The 24,646-nt window shown below is 41.3% G+C and overlaps 1 protein-coding gene across 2 annotated transcripts; it reads right to left on the bottom strand.

Moving 5' to 3' along the window:
* Positions 1-138: 138 nt before the first annotated feature.
* LOC120064394 (serine/threonine-protein kinase tousled-like 1-B) lies at positions 139-24,037 on the bottom strand. 2 transcript variants are annotated; one of them, XM_039014949.1, is made up of 22 exons: positions 23,729-24,037; positions 9,122-9,243; positions 7,852-7,923; positions 6,338-6,376; positions 6,011-6,086; positions 5,879-5,922; positions 5,492-5,587; positions 5,195-5,281; positions 5,008-5,100; positions 4,600-4,710; positions 4,348-4,484; positions 3,924-4,112; positions 3,759-3,825; positions 3,274-3,371; positions 2,898-2,979; positions 2,714-2,805; positions 2,366-2,455; positions 2,107-2,276; positions 1,872-2,007; positions 1,651-1,762; positions 1,456-1,563; positions 139-1,159 (listed from the first exon to the last, which is right to left on the bottom strand). In XM_039014949.1, the coding sequence occupies exons 2-22, from the start codon at positions 9,236-9,238 to the stop codon at positions 989-991; spliced, it is 2,187 nt and encodes a 728-aa protein (XP_038870877.1). In that variant the 5' UTR covers positions 9,239-9,243; positions 23,729-24,037; the 3' UTR covers positions 139-988. The 2 variants fall into 2 exon arrangements, with proteins under 2 accessions (XP_038870877.1, XP_038870876.1); XM_039014948.1 differs by having other exon boundaries at positions 1,872-2,276.
* Between the last annotated feature and the right edge of the window lie 609 nt (positions 24,038-24,646).

Raw genomic sequence — 24,646 nt, 5'->3', positions numbered from 1 at the left:
GCCTGACTGCAGCGACAAGGAGTACTCATCCTACTTTGATCTTCCCCTCAGTTTCAATAATGAAGCCCTTATCCATCAAGGAACAGCAGAGTGCTTCTCCCACCAACGTCTCCAAAAGAAGTCACTCGTATGACATGCTGTGATTTCCTGGTATTTATTATCATAGTCATTTATTCTTTTTATAGAACTGTACAATTGTACCCAAAGTGGATCATACAGCCCTTTAAAAAGTAACATCAAAAAGCAGCAAAATGAAGACTCCAGGACATAAATGTACAAGGGAAATTGTTAAACCATGGTACAGCTGCAATTCAAAACCTTCTGTACAGCAAATATACATTTACTCTTGAAGGAATTATTTAAAATCATCCTGCATATTATTCTGTACATTGCCATTTGGTTATTTTGTGCATTCAACATTAGTATGCTGCCTGGGCCTAAATGACATAATGCCACTTGTATGCTAAAATTACATTCTCATAGCTAATTGTACAACTCAAATTAAAACCTAACACTTTCGCTGAAAACAAAAAACAAACAGCCAAATTGATGGTGAAAAAGGAAACTCTTCGCAGCTAAAGCATTTGCACCCTTGCAAGAGGATGTTAACGATTCTAAAACGGTCGGCTGCCAGTTATCCCTAAGGCCCTATAAGGCTTCCACCAGCAAAACAAACTCAAGTGTCCAGTCACATTTCTTCAAGGTACTTTGTAGCAGTGCTCTATTCAACCTTTACAAGGTCATTCACTTATGTTCTTTAAACATCCTTTCTTTAGAAAACACCCATTTGAAACTCAGCACAGTCCAGGTGAAGGCCAAACTCCACACCATTCAGTCTGCAGTGTCTATGGCCAACGGACCGGACCCTCTGTTGTCCTTCCATACACCGCTAGTTGGCATGTAGCTCCTCTCCCCCACGCACGGTCCTGTGGGGGATCTGCAGGCGTGGGGCAGCCATGCAGTAATTCAGTCAGTCCAGGACCAGCCCTCAGTATGAAATGATGCTGGAGGCGGCAGGGCCTGAGCCACCGGCACCCATCTGCAGGTTCCCTGAAGAGTTGGACCTCCTCATGTGAGGAAGCAGGTAGGAATCCCTTCCCAGCTGGTGAACATCAAACCGGTCCTCCTTCCTATATGCCAGGCAGCGCCTTATAAAGGCCTTGGGGAATAAAAGGTGACATCGTTCAAAACACGGGCACTGAGAACCAATTCAAATGATTAAACAGAGCAATATGTTGAGTATGCTGGTGATCATAACTGCTATGGCTGGACAGAAATGCATCTCAAAAGGGGCTGTGATGTCTGTACTTTACGGTGAATACCAGAGGTCTCGACAAAAGCAACACCAAATACAGGAATTGATCATAAAACAATGCAAAACTATTATAAAGACGATGAAGTAGAAGTGACAATTGCAGTCAGATTGTAATATTCAGAACTCAAATGATCCCTCACCTTTGCTTCATTACTGGCAACAGGCTTGACAGGAAACTGAACTTCGGTTGCATTAAGTATTGTGTTCTCCTGCAGGATATCCTGCTGAGACTGATTGTGGCCGAACGGCTGAAAGAGAAATAAGGCTCAGCATCAACTTATTTTCACAACACTCATTTTGGTAAAATCAATAAAACCAGTTCTTTAAAAACGTACTTTTCTTCCATACAAACACTGGAAAAAGATGACACCCACAGACCACACGTCCACCTTGTTGGAAATCTTTGGAGGTTCTTTGCCAACAACAAAACACTCCGGAGGCAAGTACCTTTGAGAAAACAAAAACTAAATGGTATCTGCCCACATGTCAAGCATCATATCACTCAAATCATGTGCTGGTCCCATGACACAGATGTGTATGCAGTGGCACTTCTTACCAGTAGGTCCCTGCTCCTTGTGATGTCAGGTCCATGCCATCTGCACCGTAGCTGTCATCGTCCATGATTTTGGACAAACCGAAGTCTGTGATTTTGATTTCCCCACACGCTGTGCCATCAACAAGCAGGATGTTACCTTGAAATTGGAACAGAACAAATGAGTACATTGCATCAGAAATAATTGGAGCCCTCCCAGTATGGGATATCATTCCGGTGTGTGCGAGCGTTCGTTCACCCGGCTTGAGGTCATAGTGGATGATGGGGGGCTTGATTTCGTTCAGGTATCGGAGCGCATTCACAATCTGCATGACGATGGAGCGGGCCTCCTTCTCCGACATCAGCTTGTGCTGCTTCAAGTAGAAGTCCAGGTCATTGCCTTCACAGTATTCCAAAACTGTGCAAAACCTTTGGGGGCATCGTAAAATGAGCAATGTGTAAACGGCAGTGACGAGACACATATATACAAGTCAGTACAATAAGCAAGGTTAACTTACGTGTCTGTGTCCAGTGAGAAGTAGTCATACAGCTTGACGATTCTGGGGTGGTCCAGCTGCTTGTGTATTCTGTACTCCCGACAGGCATGTCTGCAACAAGGTGAGCAGTGTTACCATGGGCAACCAACTGAATGACACCAGGCAGTAGGAGCACAGCGAGGTGGAGGTATGACTGAATAACCCAGATATTAAGCGGTTGGAGTAGAACAATAAGCTTAAAGCCGGTGCATTACAGTAAATACATTTTATTTTAAACTGTCCGTTGATTCATAAAACTGACTCGATTCCGCCACACAGTGTTGAAGAATAAGAACAGAGAAAATGGCAACGATTTAATGTGGAACATACTTGTGATAATTCTCCTTTTTCTCCTCTCTCCAGTTCTTGTTGAGCTGATGAATTTTCACAGCAGCATAGCGTTGCTCAATCAAGTCAAACGCCTATAACAGAAAGGTTCTGGACTGGTCCACTCAAACAAAGACTTGCAGATGCAAACTGACAACATGAATACGCAGGTCAAATATAAACTCACCTTGTAAACTTCACTAAAGCCTCCTCTTCCCAGAAGATGTAACAGTAGATATCTCTCGTTCAAAGTCGGATGGTCTTTGAATCTTTAAAAAAAACAAGGTCAGAATCTCATTAGGAATGAACTTGATGGTAGGACTTTCACCAACTCAAAAACAACTAATGCCTAGAAAGAGGGACCTTGTTATTGAAATGCTAGTCAGGGGCGAAATAAACAGGCTCATTTTACATCGAGTGGCTGAATGGAAAACACGGACATTGAAAATGACTTGTGACAAGCACCATGACTGCCTCTCCAGTGTCTAACTGAACAATCTTTGTCAGCAGGAGCCCCTGTGCGTATTCCCTGACGTCACAGAGACGCCAGTGATCAGACTCACTGTGAACTGTCCTCGTTATTTATTCTCTTAAGTTCCCGAATGTGAAGGTTCCGCACTCTCTCCAGACGCTCCAGCTCCACCTGGATTTCTGCTTCTTCCTATTAATGATTCACACACAAACATACAGAGGAACATCAGAGGACTCACTACAAGGAGAGGGGAGCTCATCAAAACTCACTTCTATGCCTCGGCTGACGTGCCTTGTATTAAATATTAACGGTTGACTTGGTAGCAAGTCTGTCTCTAGGGCAAACCCTCTTGATGCTTATTCACAGGGGAAACAATTGAATTAACTATAGGTTGAGGGGAAATTTTCCAGGGAAAATGTCCACAGAATCTAAGCAGAGTGAAACTGTTAGTGGTTCTACATCAGTGAACAGTGTCAGGATGTCTAATCACGATTGAATCGACTTGAACAATGCGACACATTAAACAAAAAAAAGCTCAGCTCATATTGCCTAGATCTACCAGGTTGGCACACTGACCTTTTTGAGATGCCCGAGTCGTAGTTTGTAGATCTCTTCCTGCTCGTGATACTCAGCTAGAGTCAACCTTTGGAATGAACCAACAAAAGATCATGAGAAATGAAAGCAACAGTATCTAGCATATTGGTGTGCTTAGCCAAAGGTAGAGAGGACAAGGGCACTCACAGCTGAGGTAGGCTGGGCTTCAGAAATGGATCATTCTCCGCTCCATTCACTGCCTTGGTTTTGCGTTGCTTTGGCTCAGAGTTTGTGGTTGGTGCTTGGGAGTTGCTGGACGATGGGGGTTTCCTTTTGGCTAGGAGTTTTCGCTGCTTCTCGATATCCTCCCTCTGTTGGTTTATCCACTCTTGCTGTCTGCAGATAAAGATGTTCTATGTAATCAATACAATTTCTGCCAAGCCTGCGTTTTACCCTGGATAAGCCTTTAGAATAAGAGGAAAATGACACACTCCAGTACAAATTCTACAAACGTTTCTTCCATACCTGAACTTTGTTGAAAGAGAAAGACGTGTAGCTCGATACATTTCTCAACTGTGATATGGTTAAGTTGACTTGAGACAACTTTGACACGGAGACCAAGATACTCAACTTGACTAGGTTTTGGAAGGCAAAGCCATCGGTCCACTGCTCTGTGAAAGAGGCTCCATGTCGCACAGTGGTAAAATGGCCTAACCGTAGTCTGTCCTGCATACTCTTTTCCCGGCATGCCTGCTTCTCCTGGGTGCTCTAGGCAACAAACAATGACAGACGTCACTGAGTACTCATACCACTGCACTCATACAGACTTGTCACAATGTTTAAAAAAAATATGAGATTCCGCCTTGAAACGAAAGGGAAGTACCTTTTCAATGAGCAACTTCTTGCTCATGGTGATGCATTTATTTAAGCGTTCTTTGTACTTTTCAAGTAATTTCTGTTGTTCGTCTATCTGTCTCCTGAGATCGCAGTTCGCCTATGGAGAAGAAACAAATCAGGTTCATCATATTACAACCCTAGTAAAACCAAAGCCCCCTTAACACTCCTACCGTAGAAATAAGAACGTCGCGGCCAACTTCCCAAGCATGTCAGCCTAGCATTGAATAACACATTTTTTGTACGCACTTTAAGTCTACGTGCAGCACGGCAAGCCTTTTTAATTGATCCGTGTGTTCAGCGGTGTCACAGTAATACATCACTGATACTTCAACTCAATGAGGGAGTTAGGAATGTTCTGCTGATGTGTTCTGTCCATTAGCCATATTTCCCTTACTCTAAGCAAATCATCAATTCTGCCTTCTTTTTTCTCAAGGTCCAGGTTCTTGTTCATCTCCAGAGCAGCCAACTTGAGCCCGGTCAGCTCAGTCTGCAATTAAAAACAAATAAACAATGAGTTAAGAATTTATTCGCGACACACAATCCAAAGTGCTGAACACGCATACTATAGTGGTCATTCTCACCTGCACACATTTGATTGCTAACTGCTTTGGATGCATCACGTGTTCCCCAAAAGACTGACTCGTAGGCGATGAGCTGTTTTGCCTAATCTGAAACCCAAGGGACAACAATTGTTAGCGTATCTAAATGGTACCGTCAATTTCTTGGAAACATTGACTGTTTAAAAAAAGTATATATATATATATATATATATTAATTAAATGTCCCATTCTGGCTTGGACAAGGCTACTATGCTTTCTTCATACGTTTATAAAGCCAACAAACGATAAAGGAATTGAAGTGGATATGGGGTTACTTACACTGGAACACTGCACAGAGTGGGAATGTGAGTTCTGAGGTGAGCGGATCACAGAGGGGAGACCTGTCACAGGACTGGACCCGTTCCCTCCATGGAACTGGAGAGAGAGAGACCACCAGTGTGAGTGACATCATTGCCCGCCACTTGGCAACAACATTGGCACAGAACGCTTCCTTTATGTCCGGTTTTGTTCATTTCAGAGCTGGCCTGTGTGTGAAATGGATCACATCACGGCTTCATTGATATTCTCTAAAAACAGAAAACCTCTCTGCTGAACATCAAATGTGGTGCTCCACGACACAGGGACTTAGCCCGGGTCACTCACGATAAGAGTATCATTTCAATTTTCACCCCCCCCCCCCCCCCCCCCCCAAAAAGAATAACTTACATCAAAATAATCACTAATTTTGGGTCCTCGCACAATAGACTTCCCTGTGAGAGAGAAAATACAATTAGCATTGACTTTCAGACATCGATGACTGTATCTGGAGTACAACAGAAACAGCTTGAGGGAAGTTACCTTGGCTGTTCTCCGACTGGGTGTCAGGTTTCCTCTTTCTTCCTCTGGAAGATTCAGAGTGTTTCTTTTCAGGAGTCTGTAAAGGACAAACTGTTTCACCAATGACCACTATCTGGTCGGTTGTACAAGTACAGTCATTTTGATTCCTTGAAATGTCCAGATTAGGATTTAAAATGTCTGTGTTTGAAAAACAAAAGCATAGTGAATCTACAGCCTGCTAAGGATTACTGAATGTAGGTGAACTGACCGACCAATGCTGCCTGCCGCCCAGTAGCTGAAAAGGGACGGGGAACATAGCCTAGTATTCCGAATACAATGAGCACCTACCGAGTATGCAGGAGAGCTCCCCCTTTTCACGTCTGAGCTCTGCAAACAGAAAAAAGGCAGGAGGGGTACAGAGAATGAGTTCAACGTAAAACCAAAATGCATAATTAATCGAGCTCATAATTAGCCTGTTCTGAAAAGAGATCAATTGTAATGGAAAGCTTTAATAAGGTAGTTGTGCAAACTTCCAGTGGGGAGAGGATGCTTATTTATGGCCGATGTAGTCCCCCGTTGGCAGTTTTGAGCCACAGGCTGTGAGAAAGAGGAAAAGCAACTACAGCAGGTAACTAAACTGTAGCACAGACTAACTAGCCTTTTCTAATGTCTGATTCAAATCAGTTTATGAGCTAAACATAAGAAAACAAGGTAATCGCCCAACAAAGCAAGGAATCAGCTAAAATCAACCATTTTCATTGAATCAACGACCTCTAAGATAGAGGATGAGGATTATTTCTGGACCTAAAAAAAAAAAAAAAAAGCATTACAATGGTTAAACTGCAAAAACACAAACCAAATCGAAGTCTAACATGAAGAGCCCATTTCAACAGGTCACAGGAATCCTCGTGATAATTCTACAAAACAAGATTTTGTAGGCCCCAGAACCAGGACAGAGCCTTATGCAGGGAATCTGCTGACAGGCGGTGGTCTGACAGTTTCACCAGTGCATCATTAGGGAGGGTGTGACGTATGGGGGCCGGGGGGGGGCATCTGTTTGGGTGATATCTGTGCAGATTCATCATGTCTGCGGCAGAAAAGGCCAGAGAGGTTTTATTCTGCCTCCTCCTCGATCATGCTCGCACACAGGCCTCCATCAGTGACTTATTACACCACCCGATGAACTAGACGGGAGGGGAGCAGACAATCACCCGCACAGTCAGGTTGCTAATATACGTGCAGACTCCACATTGCAGAGGTTCAGGCTTCTTAGGTTAACCCTACAGTCAGCGATGTTGGGAGTCCTCCACCCCACACAAGATTTGCGACACTGCTGCCCCTACAAATTGGAGGCCATTTGTGTTTAACCTTCATTAGCGAGCTGTGCTGCCAAAACACAGGAGAACAGCGTGGAGGGAGGCTAAGCATGCAGGATGATGACGCCCGTGATCAGGCTGCCCTGGCAGGGTCTGGCACAAACCGTGTTTGTACAGAGATGTGAGAGCGCGTGGCATTATGCGTCACAAGAACAGTTTAATTACAGCAAGATAACACACATTTTTATTCTCTCTAGCGCCATCTTAAGTTGCGTCTGACGTTCTCACCAGCGACAAGGAGGATAACAGGACCCAGCTCCTCTCCCCTTCACTCACTCTCCGTGTGATCTCCCTGCTCACACCAACCAGCCCACTTCCAATCAAAACATAGGTCTGAGCCAAACAAGATGGAACGTCAAAGACTAAAACAAATCCAGAAAAGCCGTGGACACCAGTTATACTGTCTGACAGCCCGTTCAAAACAAAATGCACATTCACATCCATTTTTCACTCAAATCTTTAAGAACATCATGTTAATAAACATACCTCTGACTCCTTGTCACTGGAGGACCCCAGGCTTCCAAAACTTTGATTTGAACATTCATTGTTTGTCAGGGCCTGAAATCAAAACAAAAGTTCATTAGAATATTCTATTTAAACGTCATTGAAGAGAATACGGCGGTACGCCCAACCGGCCTTATAACCACATATCACGTGTAACCACGCCAGCCCCGGACCTCCACATCTGGCTTCTTCACCAGCGGGATCGTCTGAGACCAGCCACCCAGGCAGCTGGTTAAACTGTGGGTTTGCACAAGCGAATCATTTCTGCACAAACTGCCAGAATCCGCCTCAGGGAAGCTCATCTGCGTGCTCGTCGTCCTCACCGGGGTCTTAACCTGACTGCAGTTCGGCATCGTAACCGACATCAGTGGGCAATTGCTCACCTTAGATGACCACTGGCACGCTGGAAAAGTGTGCTCTTTACAGATGAACGGCGATTTCAACTGTACCGGGCAGATGGCAGACAGTGTATGGGGTCGTGTGAGTGAGCGGTTTACGGATGTCAACGTTGTGAACAGAGTGCCCCATGGTGGCAGTGGGGTTATGGTATGGTAAGGCATGAGCTACGGACAACGAACACAATTGCATTTAAAATCAGTGGCAATTCTAATGCACAGACATACAGCGATGATATCCTGAGGCCCATTGTCGTTCCATTCATCCGCTGCCATCACCTCATGTTTCAGCATGATAATGCACGGCCCCATGTCACAAGGATCTGTACATGAATCCTAGAAGCTGAAAAGGTCCCTGTGCTAGAGGCATCACTACAGACCCTGGTTCGATTCCAGGTTGCATCACAACCGGCCCAGTGTCGTTAGGGTTTGGCCGGATTAAGAATTTGTTCTAAACTGACTTGCCTAGTTAAATAAAATCAACTTTATGCAAAGGAGATGTGTTGCGCTGCATGAGGCAAATCGTGTTCACACCAGACACGGACTGGTTCTGTTCCACGACCCCACTTTTTTTTTTAAGGTATCTGTTTAACAGAAGAATATCTGTATTCCCAGTTATGTGAAATCCATAGATTAGGGCCTAATGGATTTATTTCAATTGACTAATTTCCTTATATGAACTGTAACTCACTAAAATGTTGGAAATTGCTGCATTTATATTTTTGTTCAGTATGTATATATAAAAAAGTAGAATCATGTTTTGGAGTGGCGGCAACGGCTGCTAAATTAATATAGGGGAAACAGTGTATGAGGACCGGGGGGGGGGGGGGGGGGGGGGGTGACGCACGCTCACTCACTTTGGTTCCCCCGCTGGTGCTGCCAGTGCTGCCCCCGGTGCTGCCACTGACACCGCCCATGAATCGAGCCTCCAGCAGCTCTTGTCTCCGGGGGTCCAGGCTGTGCAGCTCCTCCATGGTGCCTGGAAGAGAGGAGCAACACCTCAGAACCTGCACACTATCATGTAAACCACTTATTGCCTACTCGTGTTGCATGGTTTACCGAAACGTCGGTACTTTTGTTATAAAAATTAGAGTAGCGTTTTTTGTTTTGTTTTATGTTCGGTACTTCTGTCAAAAGTGTCTCACATGATTGAGAGGATCAAGTCCATCAGCACAGCCCCTTTATAGGGTGAAGAGCAAAGATCCTGCTCTACTTATTCATTGCTAGAGCCACCTGGGCTGCTCCCCACTCATGTAGAGGTTGAAACTGTTCATTACTGTTCGCAAAACAACATCCAAAACAGGCTAGAACACTTCTGCAATGAAGATGATACCAGTAGCTTCCAGCTTTAAATTGTAGGCCAACTTACCCTGCTAGCTTCCAGCTGAATGAATTCACTACTCTAGTAGTTTGTGATATGCAAACCATAATGCTAAATATGCTGATTTCAAAGCTGACTGTCATCAAAAACATAATTCATTTACTTAGTCTCGCTTGCCTCCAAGCTGAACTCTGCCTGTGAATGACTTCATTACTTTCTTAGAGCGCACACTTTTAGAAAAGAGATTGCTTCTTTTATGCAAATGTTGTTGATCAGTACAATAAAATAATGTTCTCCTAGCAGCCAATTAAATAATTCCTAAATGGAAAGGATTGTTTGTCATCTGTAGCCCCATGAAATCAGCTAACAAGCTCAGTAACTCAACGCATGCACACACTCCTATTGAATAATATGCATTCACCTGTATTGTGAATAGACCTAGAACTGGAGATTTACCATTCAAATAAATGATAACCATCTTGTTTTGCAGTTAGATTGTTTTTACCAAAGTCAAATTGATTGTATAATTTATTCATTAACACATACATGGCTCTTATTTCTTTTTTTAAAGACGTACATATGTTCAAATGCAATGATTTTAAACTCAAAAGATGGCAAACGATTGAACAGAGCAGTAGCTGAGTTTCTGTCCGGATCAAGTGCCATTCTGTGACTTTGGCTGGTACTCCTTTTTTGTTGTTGTGGTATCGCGCATCGTGATACTAAACCTGGCATCGAAGTTAAAATTCTGGTATCGTGACAACATTAACTCATCCAACGCTGCAGATGAGATCTGACTGCATCATGATCATACATCATTACAGCTTGAACCCCCAGCCGCCACCACTCCCACCTCTGAACCAGGTCAGTTCAGTTTCATAGCTATACAACAAGACTCAGAGGAACTTGGCACCTCTCCATGACATGAGTGATATATGCCTTGAGAAAGGGCTTAGTCCTGACACAATATGTAGCTGAGTTCAGCCTGCAGTCTAACACCAGATAACAGGATTTAAATAAATAAATAAAGATGGGTATCCATTATACTAGGAGTTACAGGGTAGGTACTGTTTGGAGTAGCACAGCATTTAATCAACCTTAGCGATAGGGTCTTCGTCCTTGATTCGTGGAAGTCTCTTAAAAAAACAGGAGTCTCTTAAAAAAAATGTCTCAATCAATGAGAGAAGACTTGAAATAGACATGATGGCAGCGTACACATTGTTGGACTACTTTAATAACGGAGCAAATTCTAAATTGAAACGGACACCCTGCAACTGGACATTTTACGAGACTCCTGTTTCCATGAATCGTGGACGACGACAGTAAATTGCCAAGCTGGGTCAAAAATGTGCTACACCAAACAGTACCTAACCTGTAACTCCCAATATAATGGACACAATTATATTTCTTTAGTAAAATCACATGTTACAATCTGTAAGCGAGGCTGAATTCTATTAACATGTAGCCTACTAGTCAGTATACTTGTGTCTATCCACTGTATTCCTTTATACAAAAGGAAAACCAGACTGTCCGTCTTGTATTTATTTTTTTCATGACAAAAATGAGAAACTACTGAAAAATACACCATTATCTGAAAACTACTTCATTTGTTGAGTTTAGTAGATTTGCTCTGAAGCTCTGGCCAGAAAAACCGAGATCGGGTATACATATCATTTAACAAGGCAAGTCAGCTTCTGCCTGGCACAAAGTCTTAACTGCAAGGTAATAATGCGATTGACTTAGAACCCTGAAGGCCTTCAGAATAAGCCTGATAATTAGTCCTGGGGGATACTCTGATCATCTAAGGCAGCAGATAATCTGTTAAAACAAGGCATTACCACAGAGCTATCCATTTAGCTCAAACTAAAATAAGAGAGTGAGTGACAAAGCAAAACAAATTGGATTGTTCCCTCGTCACACAAAAGAACAGCTGAAAGCAAATTCTGAAACATTTAATAGGCTAAATGTTTGATTACTTCACATCTGAACAGAGCAGGGGAGACATTTCCTACATTTATACTCCTCAAGATAACATTATATTAACACAGAAATATTTAACATGGCTTAATCCTGGTACATGCCTGACGAGTGTTAGAGGCAAACCAAACATGGCGCTCTAAAGCTATATGGGGCTCCCTAGTTGCGCAGAGGTCTAAGGAACTGCATATCAGTGCTAGAGGCGTCACTACAAACACCCTGGCTCGAATCCAGGCTGTATCACAACCGGTTATGATTGGGAGTCCCATAGGGCGGCGCAAAATTGGCCCAGCGTTGTCCGGGTCTGGCTGTCATTGTAAATAAGAATTTGTTAACTGACTTGCCTAGTTAAATAAAAGTTACATTTAGTAGAGTTGATAATAGCCTAGACCAGTGGTTCACAAACTAAATCCACTCAGGACTCCCATCATTGGGGAACATTCTGCAGTTATAAAGCTAATTTCTTGCAATTCTACACATTTTGCCATGTCTTATGTGATATCGGAGGGACTTAAACATTCCAACAAAATCAATGGGCTACAAAACCTAGCAAAAAAAATGTTAGCTGACATTGGCTTGTTGATCTGGACATTACTGACATAAATACAGTTGAAGTCGGAAGTTTACATACACTTGTGTTGGAGCCATTAAAACTCGTTTTTCAACCACTCCACAAATTTCTTGTTAACAAACTATAGTTTTGGTAATTCTGTTTGGACATCTACTTCGTGCATGACATGTCATTTTTCCCACAATTGTTGTTTAGACAGATTATTTCACTGTATCATAATTCCAGTGGGTCAGAAGTTTACATACACTAAGTTGACTGTTCCTTTAACTTCTAGTTCCTCCCAAACCCGGATCCGGGAGCACCCCCACCAGTAAAAAAGCTGACTAGCATAGCCTAGCATAGCGTCACAAGTAAATACTAGCATCTAAATATCATTAAATCACAAGTCCAAGACACCAGATGAAAGATACACATCTTGTGAATCTAGCCACCATTTCTGATTTTTAAAATGTTTTACAGGGAAGACACAATATGTAAATCTATTAGCTAACCACGTTAGCAAAAGACACCATTTTTCTTACTCCACTATTTTTTCACTCCACCAGTAGCTATCACCAATTCGACCAAATAAAGATATAAATAGCCACTAACCAAGAAAACTTCATCAGATGACAGTCTGATAACATATTTATTGTATAGCATATGTTTTGTTAGAAAAATGTGCATATTTCAGGTATAAATCATAGTTTACAATTGCAGCCCCCATCACAACTCACTAAAATGACTAGAATAACTACAGAGACCATCGTGTATTAGCTAATTACTCATCATAAAACATTTCTTAAAAATACACAGCGTACAGCAATTGAAAGACACAGATCTTGTGAATCAAGACAATATTTCAGATTTTCTAAGTGTTTTACAGCGAAAACACAATATATCGTTATATTAGCTTACCACAATAGCAAACCAGACAACAGCATTGATTCCAGCCAAACACAGCGATAACGTATTCACCATCAAAATAAATTAATTTTTCACTAACCTTCTCAGAATTCTTCAGATGACAGTCCTGTAACATCATATTACACAATCCATATAGGTTTTGTTCGAAAATGTGAATATTTAGCAGCACAAATCGTGGTTATACAATGTGATCAGTGGCAACAGGTCATGCATTCTGGCCGGCGCCATCTTGGAAAGGCACCTAATCTAATCAATAAATAATCGTAAACTTGACTAAAAAATACAGGTTGGACATCAAATGAAAGATGCATTAGTTATTAATGCAACCGCTGAGTTAGATTTTTAAAATTAACGTTACTAGACATACAGTGTGCGTTACAGCCAGACTAGTGCCGCAATAATGGCGGACAAATCCGTTTACATTTTTCCACATAAATACGGAATAACATCATAAATAGCTCTTACTTTTGGACGAGCTTCCATCAGAATCTTGGGCAAGTGGTCCGTTGTCCAAAAGAATCGTTGCTTGGTTGTAAAACGTAGTCTTCAACTTCGGAATTAGCAGCTAACAATAGCTATGTGGCCACAGCATGCCCAAATCCTCAGGATTTGGAAATTCCGAAAATAGCAATATACTCGCATAAACTGATATAACTCGGTTTAAAATAACTTCGTTATGATGTTTCTAACACCTATATCGAATTAAATTACAGACGGATATATCTAAGGTCGATAACTGAGCGTTTCAAAATGCCATCCTGAGGTCCTGCTTTGCGCCATGACGAACGTCGAAAAGAGAGGTCCCCTCGTTCCTTGGCCTTTTATAAACTCTGAGAATTACGTAGACACTCCATTCCACTTCTCATTGGTTACTGACATCCAGGGGAAGGCGGGTGCAGTTCATGTCGACCCATAGGATACATACAGAGCTTTAAACTGATCTGAGAACAGAGCCTAATTTTCAGACCTTCGCAGTTCCTGTCATGGATTTCGCTGCAGAAAAAGTTCTGGTTCACCCACAGACATAATTCAAACGGTTTTAGAAACTAGAGATTGTTTTCTATCCAATAGTAATAATAATATGCATATTGTACGAGCAAGAATTGAGTACGAGGCAGTTTAATTTGGAGACCAATTTTTCCAAGATCGAAATAGCACCCCCCATAGGCTCAAGAGGTTAAACAGCTTGGAAAATTCCAGAAAATGATGTAATTGCGTTTGACTCAAATGATGTCAATTAGCCTATCAGAAGCTTCTAACTCAGTGCCTCCTTGCTTGACATCATGGGAAAAATCAAAAGAAATCAGCCAAGACATCAGAAAAAAATTTGTAGACCTCCACAAGTCTAATTCATCGTTGGGAGCAATTTCCAAACGCCTGAAGGTACCACGTTCATCTGTACAAACAATAGTACGCAAGTATAAACACCATGGGACCACACAGCCGTCATACCGCTCAGGAAGGAGACGCATTTGTCTCCTAGAGATGAACGTACTTTGGTGCGAAGTGCAAATCAATCCCGGTATAATAGCAAACAACCTTGTGAAGATGCTGGAGGAAACAGGTACAAAATTATCTATATCCACAGTAAAACGAGAACTATATCGACATAACCTGAAAGGCCGCTCTACAAGGAAGAAGCCACTGCTCCAAAACCGCCATAAAAAAAGCCAGACTACGGGTTGCAACTGCACATGGGGACAAATATTGTACTTTTTGGAGAAATGTCCTCTGGTCTGATGAAACAAAAATAGAACTGTTCAGCCATAATGACCATCGTTATGTTTGGAGGAAAAAGGGGGAGGCTTGCAAGCCGAAGAACACCATCCCAACCGTGAAGCACTGGGGTGGCAGCATCATGTGGGGGTGCATGCTGCAGGAGGGACTGGCGCAATTCACAAAATAGATGGCATCATGAGGCAGGAAAATGATGTGGATATATTGAAGCAACATCTCAAGACATCAGTCAGGAAGTTAAAGCTTGGTCACAAATGGGTCTTCCAAATAGACAATGACCCCAAGTATACTTCCAAAGTTGTGGCAAAATGGTTTAAGGACAACAAAGTCAAGGTATTGGAGTGGCCATCACAAAGCCCTAACCTCAATCCTATAGAAAATGTGGGCAGAACTGAAAAAGCGTGTGCGAGCAAGGAGGCCTACAAACCTGACTCAGTTACAACAGCTCTGTCAGGAGGAATGGGCCAAAATTCACCCAATTTAATGTGGGAAGCTTGTGGAAGGCTACCTGAAACATTTGACCCAAGTTAAACAATTTAAAAAGGCAATGCTACCAAATACTAATTGAGTGCATGTAAACTTCTGACCCACTGGGAATGTGATTAAAGAAATAAAAGCTGAAATTAATCATTCTCTACTATTTTTCTGACATTTCACATTCTTAAAATAAAGTGGTGATCCTAACTGACCTAAAACAGGGAATTTTTACTAGGATTAAATGTCAGGAATTGTGAAAAACTGAGTTTAAATGTATTTGGCTAAGGTGTATGTAAACTTCCGACTTCAACTGTAGCTCTAAGGTCTACAATGACTGACATTACAAAAGGAAAACTGCTGATACCCTACCCAATTTCAAAAGTTACACCTTATGCATTCTACTATTAACACTTTCAAGAATAAGTTGAAAGCCTCCGAGTTCCCCCCCAAAATATTTAAAAATAATAATAAAAAAACAGGCCTACGCAATATCTTCATTATTTCACATGTAAACAATCACACAGTATTAGGCCTACAGCCGCAAAATCAGGATTTCAACTACTAGGCTGGATCCTAAACAGTCCAATCCTCTTCTCAATCTCCCTCAAGCCTGAGGGCCTCTGGGAGACAGCTCAGCTAAGGGAATTCTCCAAGCTACAGCCTCAGAGCAGACTCCGTGGGGTCTACTTTACTGACATGGCCTTGCTCTAATATGCATCTACAAACGGCTATGAGGTCTCATAAGATCTGTTCAGTCAGTGCATCATGTCTGCCGCACCACTTCCACTGTCAAGAGTCAGACCACAGATAACGCCAGAGAGACACTGATTTTGAATAAACCTCATTGAATCCAGACATTAGAATGGAATTCAAAAATGTATTTAACTTATTAGAACGTTAATTTGCCCAAGTTAATCATAAGACATGAACAAAATGTATCAGTGGTTGTATTTTCCCTGCAACTTTCTGAAAATGCCCTTGTCGGTGTGTGCAGAATGATGTCAGGATTACTTTCATCAATCCAGTGGCAACTCCGCAATCACATGAGAGCTACAGATAAGTCACTAACCCAACAATGTCTCTTGATGGTGCGCACCTGCATTAAAGGGCAACTACACCCAAAACTTTTTTTGGCCTTTTTCCCCCCCAGACCTTAAGAGGTTTCCTGATGTGGTGTAAGCATTGTTGTGGACTAAGAAAAGCAACAAAATGTGATGTTCTATTAACAAAGTCAGATTTTGCCAGCGAAAACCTGAAAACTGGGAAAACTAAACAGAATTTTAGAAAAAACTGAATCAGGCAAAAAAAGATTTTAGGGCAATACAAATGCAATGTTTGTCAAAAGTGGGTCTACATTTCAGTTTCAAAAGGGTGCTCGGGTACTGCCATAAATGTTCTGAATTCGACTCAACTATCCAGTAAAGTTGAAGACTCAGTGGAAGAAATGCCCAAATAAAAGCCAATGCCCTGTCTTTCCTGTGTCCAGTACCAGAACATTACAAGCCACTCTACTCTGGCCAGTACGACCCATGGTGGTTTCCCACCAGCTTGTGGTTTACAGCACCCACAGACAAGACGACAGATCCTCCACCTTGTCTAACATGAGCTTGGAGAACAATGCAGGCCTGTCTCCAAGACAATTCCCACAAGCGCAGTGGGCCGAAGGGACCTGGGGCTGGCTGTTTTACTTGGCTTTCACAAACACCACCAAAGTATCAGAGCTGGAACAGAGAACAAACATGTATATCAAATTATTCTCTGGCAGTTCTCTCTTAAAATCAACACCCTTACATCAACCTAGCAATTTGACTACAACATAGGTTTGTTCTGAAAAAAATGTATTCAAGAGCTAGACTGCCTAAAATTAGACCAGATATCACTCATTACTGCTACAGTCTTCATTTGTTCCCTGTATTGGCATCACATAATCCACAAGAACAATCTGACTACTCATCGTTCAAATCTACTCTCCTGCAAAACAAATTCTAATTTCGAGAAACGGACCACTCCAGCTAATTTTTCCAAAATGTCCACAGCAAAAAAAATAAAGCTTGCCAGCCACCTTCTTATTGCAATAGCCTAATCAGCTAGATCAAGTGAAAAAGAGAAACTATACCGAACAAAAATATTAACGCAACAATGAAAGATTACTGAGTTACAGTTAATAAGGAAATCAGTCAATTTAAATGAATTCATTAGGCCCTAATCTATGGATTTCACATGATTGTGCAGGGGTGCAGCCATGGGTGGGCCTGGGAGGGCATGGGCCCACCCACTGGGGAGCCAGGCCCAGCCGTTCAGACTGAGTTTTTCTTCACAAAGGGCTACTTTTGTTCAGTGTATAAACCACGCTAACATGCTGACCAGACCGGACACGTCGCGTGCGTGAGCGCCGCAAAAGAAATTTTGAAATCCATGTTACTCAATTATTGCGCGCGCCAACGAAGGGCTAAAATAGAACTCATTCCTATTTCTGACGCAGATCGCACTGCAAGTCCTGCCTCTCCCATCTCCCATCGGTTTATAGAAGCAGGTACCCACGTGCCATCTCCTCATTGGTTATACCCACGTGGGTGATAGAAAGACAAACTGTTTTGCCGGTAGTCGTGGTAATACAATGAAAGTTTAGATGCGATCACCATATCATTTAAACGATGAAAAGACCTGGAAGGAGGAGAGATGACTAGAAACGATTCGGTTGGCCGTTTTATGTGTGGATTAATTGTCGGAGTAGAGATCCTTGTGCATTTCAAGTAAAATAACAACTCAATGTTTATATCCCAGGACAAATTAGCTAGCAACAGCAAGCTAGCTAAATAGGACAAATTAACGTTAGCTAGCAAGTGCAAGCTAACTAGCTAAATTACCATACATGTTTAATGCTTTTCAACCTGTCCCCAAATTAATGTCATTGGTTCAGAGTTTGTTTTGATATTTTAACCTGCGTGTCGTGATCGCGTTTGGTGTGGGGAGGGCAAAATAAATGTATGCACGATGGCGCACGCGCGCAGCCGGTTTGGGCAAGTTGTTAGGCATAAAATAAGCCAATTAAAAAATAATAACTAATCTATAGCCTAGTTCAAAGCCCATTTAGGCTACTATTCTATGATGTCAACTAGGGATGCAAATTTCTGTCAATTTTGCTTCTGTCTAACTGACCCTCTAACTGGTCAACAAACGGTTACTGTTTGGATTTTTATTTATTTATTGTGTGACCAACAGAAAATAGCATCAGAGACCTATATATAATGAGATGTTATGTTTCCGCCCTAACAATGCCAGTCGTCCCAAGGCGGGAAGGCAGTCGACAAGCTTAGGCCCAAAATAAGCCCATAGAAACAACTTGAGCATATTTGACAGATTTTGGCAAGAGTGAAACCTCTTGCTTTGCCTCTTCCTCTCTGATACTACAGATACTACAGATGCATACAAGGACTGGACATTTTTTATTAAGAGCTTAGTGGATACATGCAACAATAGCAAGCTTATCGTCTTACAGTTCAAAAGGCTGTAGCCTGTTATTGAACACGCAACTCCTATAATGAAGCAGCTAATAAAACGCAATTTTCAAACATTTGCCAAAATGCAATTTGCGGAAAACACCGCTCTAAACCTAATGCGAGCAGTTGTGACAGAGATTAAAATCTCCTTTAGAAATGTAGAAAGAGGGGGAATCTAATAGCAACAACTATGATGGGTCACTAATATGACTAGGATTGTGCTTCTGGACAACGAAAGAAAATTGATATGAAAACCAATAGAACAGGAGAGAAATGCTGGTTAATGGCATGAGGAAGTCTTTATAAAATAATTGCATCCACGTTTCTAGAAATGGATTTTCACAAGGCAAGACATGCCTCATTTGAAGTAAAACGTGCAGGTTTTACTGCCTCAAGCTCACATTGCAAAGCAGTGGGTGACTCGCTGATAGTCAACGGTAGACAGGCTACAGCCTATACATCTGAATGGCAAATGGGAGGCACTCTTAAATTACGAGTTGAGAAATAAAAATAGCGCCTTTTAAATCGTGGCCACCAAAGTTTAATACGAGATTGCATTTAGAATGGTTATTTGTTGCCCAATGACTGGACTTACAAAAGTAGGTTTCACTCCAGTAGCCTACAGACTTGAGCCACTCTTGCATGGTCTGACAGGTGGTAGGCTTATCCACTCCTCAAACTAGGCTATGTATGCAGTGCGCGTGTGATAAATAAGATGCATGAAGACATAACGAAAATGCACACGAGCCAATTTAATACAACACAATTATGCTAATGACCCTATAGACCAATAAGCATGACTGGTCAAATTTATTTTTGGCAGCTATCCGATTAACATCCCTAATGTCAACTAGCCTACTGTAGATTAGTTTGCTGTTCATCTGCATAGTCTGGTGAGTGCTGCAACACCAAATGGAGGTAGTCTAACTGGCAGGGAATGCAAAACAGGCGAAAGAAAGAAAAAAAGAAACACCCTGGAGACACAAAGGATCAGGTACCACAGCAGGTTCCGTGGCACCCAAGATGGATGCCACTTTAGCTCATTTGTGGAGTAGAGGTTAAATAAAATGTGGTGCTCTGGGGTCCTAGGGAATCTACGTACAAACCAAGGAAGATGCAGTGCAACACAATGCTATGCATCTCCAATTAGAAACATGCATTTGATTTAATATAAATTGTATGCAACAGCTGCCCAAGTGGAACTTGCATTATGTAGACTATGGTATTTAGCATTTTTCAGTGATAATGTAATCATAAGCAGCAGTTATGCATGGCAATAACATCATTCATCAATAACATCATTCATCAATAACATCATTCATCAAGTGGAAAAGTAGAAAGAACATAAAATGGAAAACCAGCCATGATTTACCACATTCAACCTAACAAAAACAAGCGAGTGTGGCGCGAGGAAACCTCTCCCTCAGTTCCTTGGTGTCCACATCACTAAGGACCTATCATGTTCTAAACACACCAACACAGTCATGAAGAGGGCACAACAATGCCTGTTCCCCCCCCAGGAGGCTGAAAAGATTTGGCATGGGACCTCAGATCCTGGAAAAAAAGTTCTACAGCTGCACCAGAGAGCAACCTGACTGACGCCACACAAACACATTCCTTCACACACACGCTGCTGCTGCTACTCTGTTTATTATCTAGTCACTGTTCCCCTACATACATACACACATTACCTTGACTAACCCTAACCCCGCATGAAAATCCCTGGTATATAGCTTCTTTATTCTTTTTTTGTGTTACTATTTTTCCTTTTAGGTCATTTAGCAAATTGTTCTTAAAAATAAAATAAAAAGATTTACTCTGCATTGTTGCTTAAGGGCTCATAAGTAAGTATTTCACAGCAAGGTCAACATCTGTTGTATTTGGCAAATGTGACAAAGATCATTTGATTTTGATTTGAGTGTAAAGTGAGTTTTTTTTACTTTTATTTAACTAGGCAAGTCAGTTAAGAACAAATTCTTATTTTCAATGACGGCCTAGGAACAGTGCCTTGTTCAGGGGCAGAACGACATATTTTTACCTTGTCAGCTCAGGGATTCGTGATGTAGAGTGCTGTAATTTTATAGCTTGCCAGTAGATACTTCAGTACATCATGAAGTAACTTGAGAAATGTCATGTAACAGAGTAAATAATGCTCAACTTAATAATGCTCACTGCCAAATGTCATTATCCACTTCAGATTGCTTAATGATTTTAGGATTGAAATGAAGACAGGTGCTATAGAACACTTTTTAAACTGTTCTGAACCATTGGGGACCCATTGAATGTGCAGATTTGTCAGGAAATTAGCTTTAAATTAACAGCCATTTCCCCCCTCAGCTCCATGACAAAATGTGCAGAACTGCAGGAAAAAATCTAATAAATCTTGAGAAACACTGCCATATAAAATGTCTTCCGCATTACAATACTTTGACAACCCTATCACCCGTTTCAGAATATAGTCTGTTGCACTAGACTGACTAGAGCAGGGTTTCCCAAACTCGGTCATGCCCCCCCGGGTGTGCACGTTTTGGTTTTATCCCTAGCACTACACAGCAGGTTCAAATAATAAAAGCTTCATGATGAGTTTGTTATTTGAGTCAGCTGCGTAGTGCTAGGGGAAAAAACAAAACATGCATCCGCATAAAAACAATATATACATTTTCCCACCCGAGAAGTTTTCCCATCAAATTGACCTGTTGCGGATGAAAGGCTGTTCGTGATGACCAAGTGGACATGAAAATAACTGCGGTTAAATTCTCATGAACTGAATAAAGAATACAAGTTATTAAATGGGTTTCCATTACATTTCCAACTCTACTGTTCAAAATTTGCGTTACGTCACTAATGTGCCCACTCTGGTCTTGGCACGTGCCCACTAGCCAACAGATTGCAGATACAGTGCGGTTAGGCTGGCCTACAGGAGATAACTATGGACAAAAGAGTGAGATTTTTATTTGTCAAATGCCAGCCAAGAATCGATCATGTCTCCAGAACCCCCGATATTTATTTGATTCTGCTTTCTATCACCACGTACGTGCACTTTCACCGTGAAGTTCATTTACCTTATTGTATCTGTAGCCTAACAAACTACATGGTTTCCCCGAGTGGTAGTCGAGAACCACACACCATATTGTCGCGCGACTTCAAATTTACTTCTACATGGTTATTATATCAATATGTGCACAAAAAGGCTTAATTCATTTTACCGACAAAAACATCGCACTATTTTGTTTTGTCAACATTTCTTAAGTCTGATGACCTTTTTTTATACGACATGTACTTTACTAACATAAAAATGTTGGATGAAAACCTGGCTATAGTTATAATTTGTACACCGCAGATTGACCGCAAGTATCCCAAACAGAATCATTTCAAACCTTGATAACTCTGGGATATTATTGAATATGCCTCTATTTATGCATAGAACAGCTTTCCTAAATTAAAATTACTTTGAAATAATTTCTGAGTGATTTTACAGTCATGTCCAAGATTGTATTTTTTATTTTAAAAAATTATTTTGCTCAGAAAATGTAAATATTTTAGGAATTTGACCATCACAATGTCTAGAAATCTGTGCATCACTGCTGAAACAGAACATTTGCCTTAAATATGTACTGTTACCTGGTACAAACAAAGATGGGTGGGTATAATTTGTGGAAAGTTCTAACAGGAATCTGTTCACAAAACTTGGTAAAGTAACAAGGAAACCAACAAACGCGGCATACAAAGTAGCATGATAAATTCACCTAGCTAACTAGCCACCGAATAGGCATCAACTCAGCACGTAGTTTATTCTTAATGTTTGTCCATAGGGTACCAGAGTGAGGAGATACATTTTTTGGAATAAACGTGATGAGTGAAAAACGTCATTAAATAGCCCAATCCCTACCTGGTATCTTATTCTGCTGCTTTACAACCTTGTATGCGTTGTTTGTTGGCAACCTTGTTATTTACGACGTTTTTGGAACAGATTCCTGTTGGAACGTTCCAGAAATTATACCTACTCATGCAAAGACCATCACAAAGACTTGAGTTGTCATGCAGGACATTTAGGCTGATTACTTGTCTAAAATAATACACTACCCTATTAAACTATTGCCACCGTCCTGTACACAAACAATTGAATGTGCATGCTGTACTCTCATTAGCACATGGATACTTGAGTCACTTATACAGTTGTTGATAGTCAACGAGTGCAAAACAATTGATTGCAAACACCAGTTTCTGAATCTAATATGATCCATTGCACAGTAGGTTTTCATGACAAGTGTACTTAGCTGGTTACTGCAATATAAAAATATGCCATCCCAACTTAATGTAAAAAAAGGCGAGGGTCGCCAGACACCATTATCGATAAGAGTAAATAATTCTAGTTAACTACTGTATGCATGTACATATATATATATATATATATATATATATATATATTCATGTTGTACACAGAAACCCATAAATCTCGCAATACTGAATCCATGGGTTCTCCATGTCACGTCTCTGTTTAAAATCAGACATCTTAGCTTGTTAGCTAGCAAATGCAACATTTAACAATCGATACAGGTAATAGTTAACGTTGTCCTTGTAGCCGGTAGAGACAGTTAGTTAGTAGTAGCTAGCTAACGTTAACTGGATAGCAAATTCTGTATCGGAAACTTGCTAGCCAGTAAGGCAAGTAGCTAGCACGCTCGCTACTCCACTTCAGCATGTCAATAATTGAACTTATATTGCGAACAAAGTACCAGTAGTTTAAAGTACTGTGCTTAACATTGACCAATTAGCTAGTTTGCCTCATATATTTGCAGTCAGACACCACCAGCTAGTACTGTAGTGGCTAGCTAACGTTAGCAGGCTGCTGCCCATCATGGCTTCGGTGTAACTCAAGACGCAATTCATTTCAAGACGATTCTTAGCACGTACCACGAAACGACTCACAAAACATGTAACAAATACTTTTCCTTACAATATTATTTTACAGTACCTGCCTTGGCCTTCACCACTGCCGTGATATGTTGCTGAGAAAGCAACCCCTGTGTTGTCGGGGACGTGGAGAGCTAGGACCAAGATGGCGTCCCCTCCAAACTTCCAATGTTACTTTGGACACTCATCAAGCTACTTTTTGAAACGACAAAGCAAACACCGCTGTCAGTGGCAGTACAATCTCGTGATTTTTGAAACCTTGCAATGTTTAGACATAAGCCCAGCTGCACCGGTAACCTCACAAAATGTTGGAATTTAACATTTTGGACATAACCTCCTCACACCTCTGCAGTGCGTCTGGAAGTGCCCTGTGCTGTTGTACCTTACTTCAAGCGTCACGCATCGTGTGCAAACATTATCGCGAGGTTCATGCACCCAGGAAAAATGCCACTGGTGAAAAAGCCATCAAAAATATGCGTGAAAGAGAACATCGTAACTGACATACAGTGCATGGAAGCCCGTTCCCGCCACCCACCAAAATAATTATGACTAGGAGTTAGTAAGTCGGTAATGAGAAGTCATAATCAAGATATAGTAAGTCATTATTATGAGATAGCAAGTCATATTTATGAGATAACAAGTCATTATTGTGAGATAGTAAGCCATAATTATGAGATAGTAAGTCTTAATTATGAGATAGCAAGTCATTATTGTGAGATAGCAATAGCAAGTCATATTTATGAGATAGTTAGTCATCATGGGATTGCAAATCAATTATGAAATAGTAAGTCATTATTATGAAATAGTAAGTCATTATTATGAGATATGTACTTCTTAATTATGAGAGTAAGTTTGGATCATTGAATAGTCCTGCAGTTTGACCCCTTTTAAAGAGGAAAACTGGGATTCAAACATTAACAAAGCATTTCCCCCACAATTTAATTTGGTTAACAGCTGAGGAATGGGGCAGGAGAAAGGT

The sequence above is a fragment of the Salvelinus namaycush genome, chromosome 19 (genome assembly GCF_016432855.1).
Source record: "Salvelinus namaycush isolate Seneca chromosome 19, SaNama_1.0, whole genome shotgun sequence".
In the NCBI taxonomy this organism is placed as follows: Eukaryota; Metazoa; Chordata; class Actinopteri; order Salmoniformes; family Salmonidae; genus Salvelinus; species Salvelinus namaycush.
Note: the sequence above shows the minus strand (reverse complement) of the source record. Positions and strands in the feature narration are given on the sequence as shown.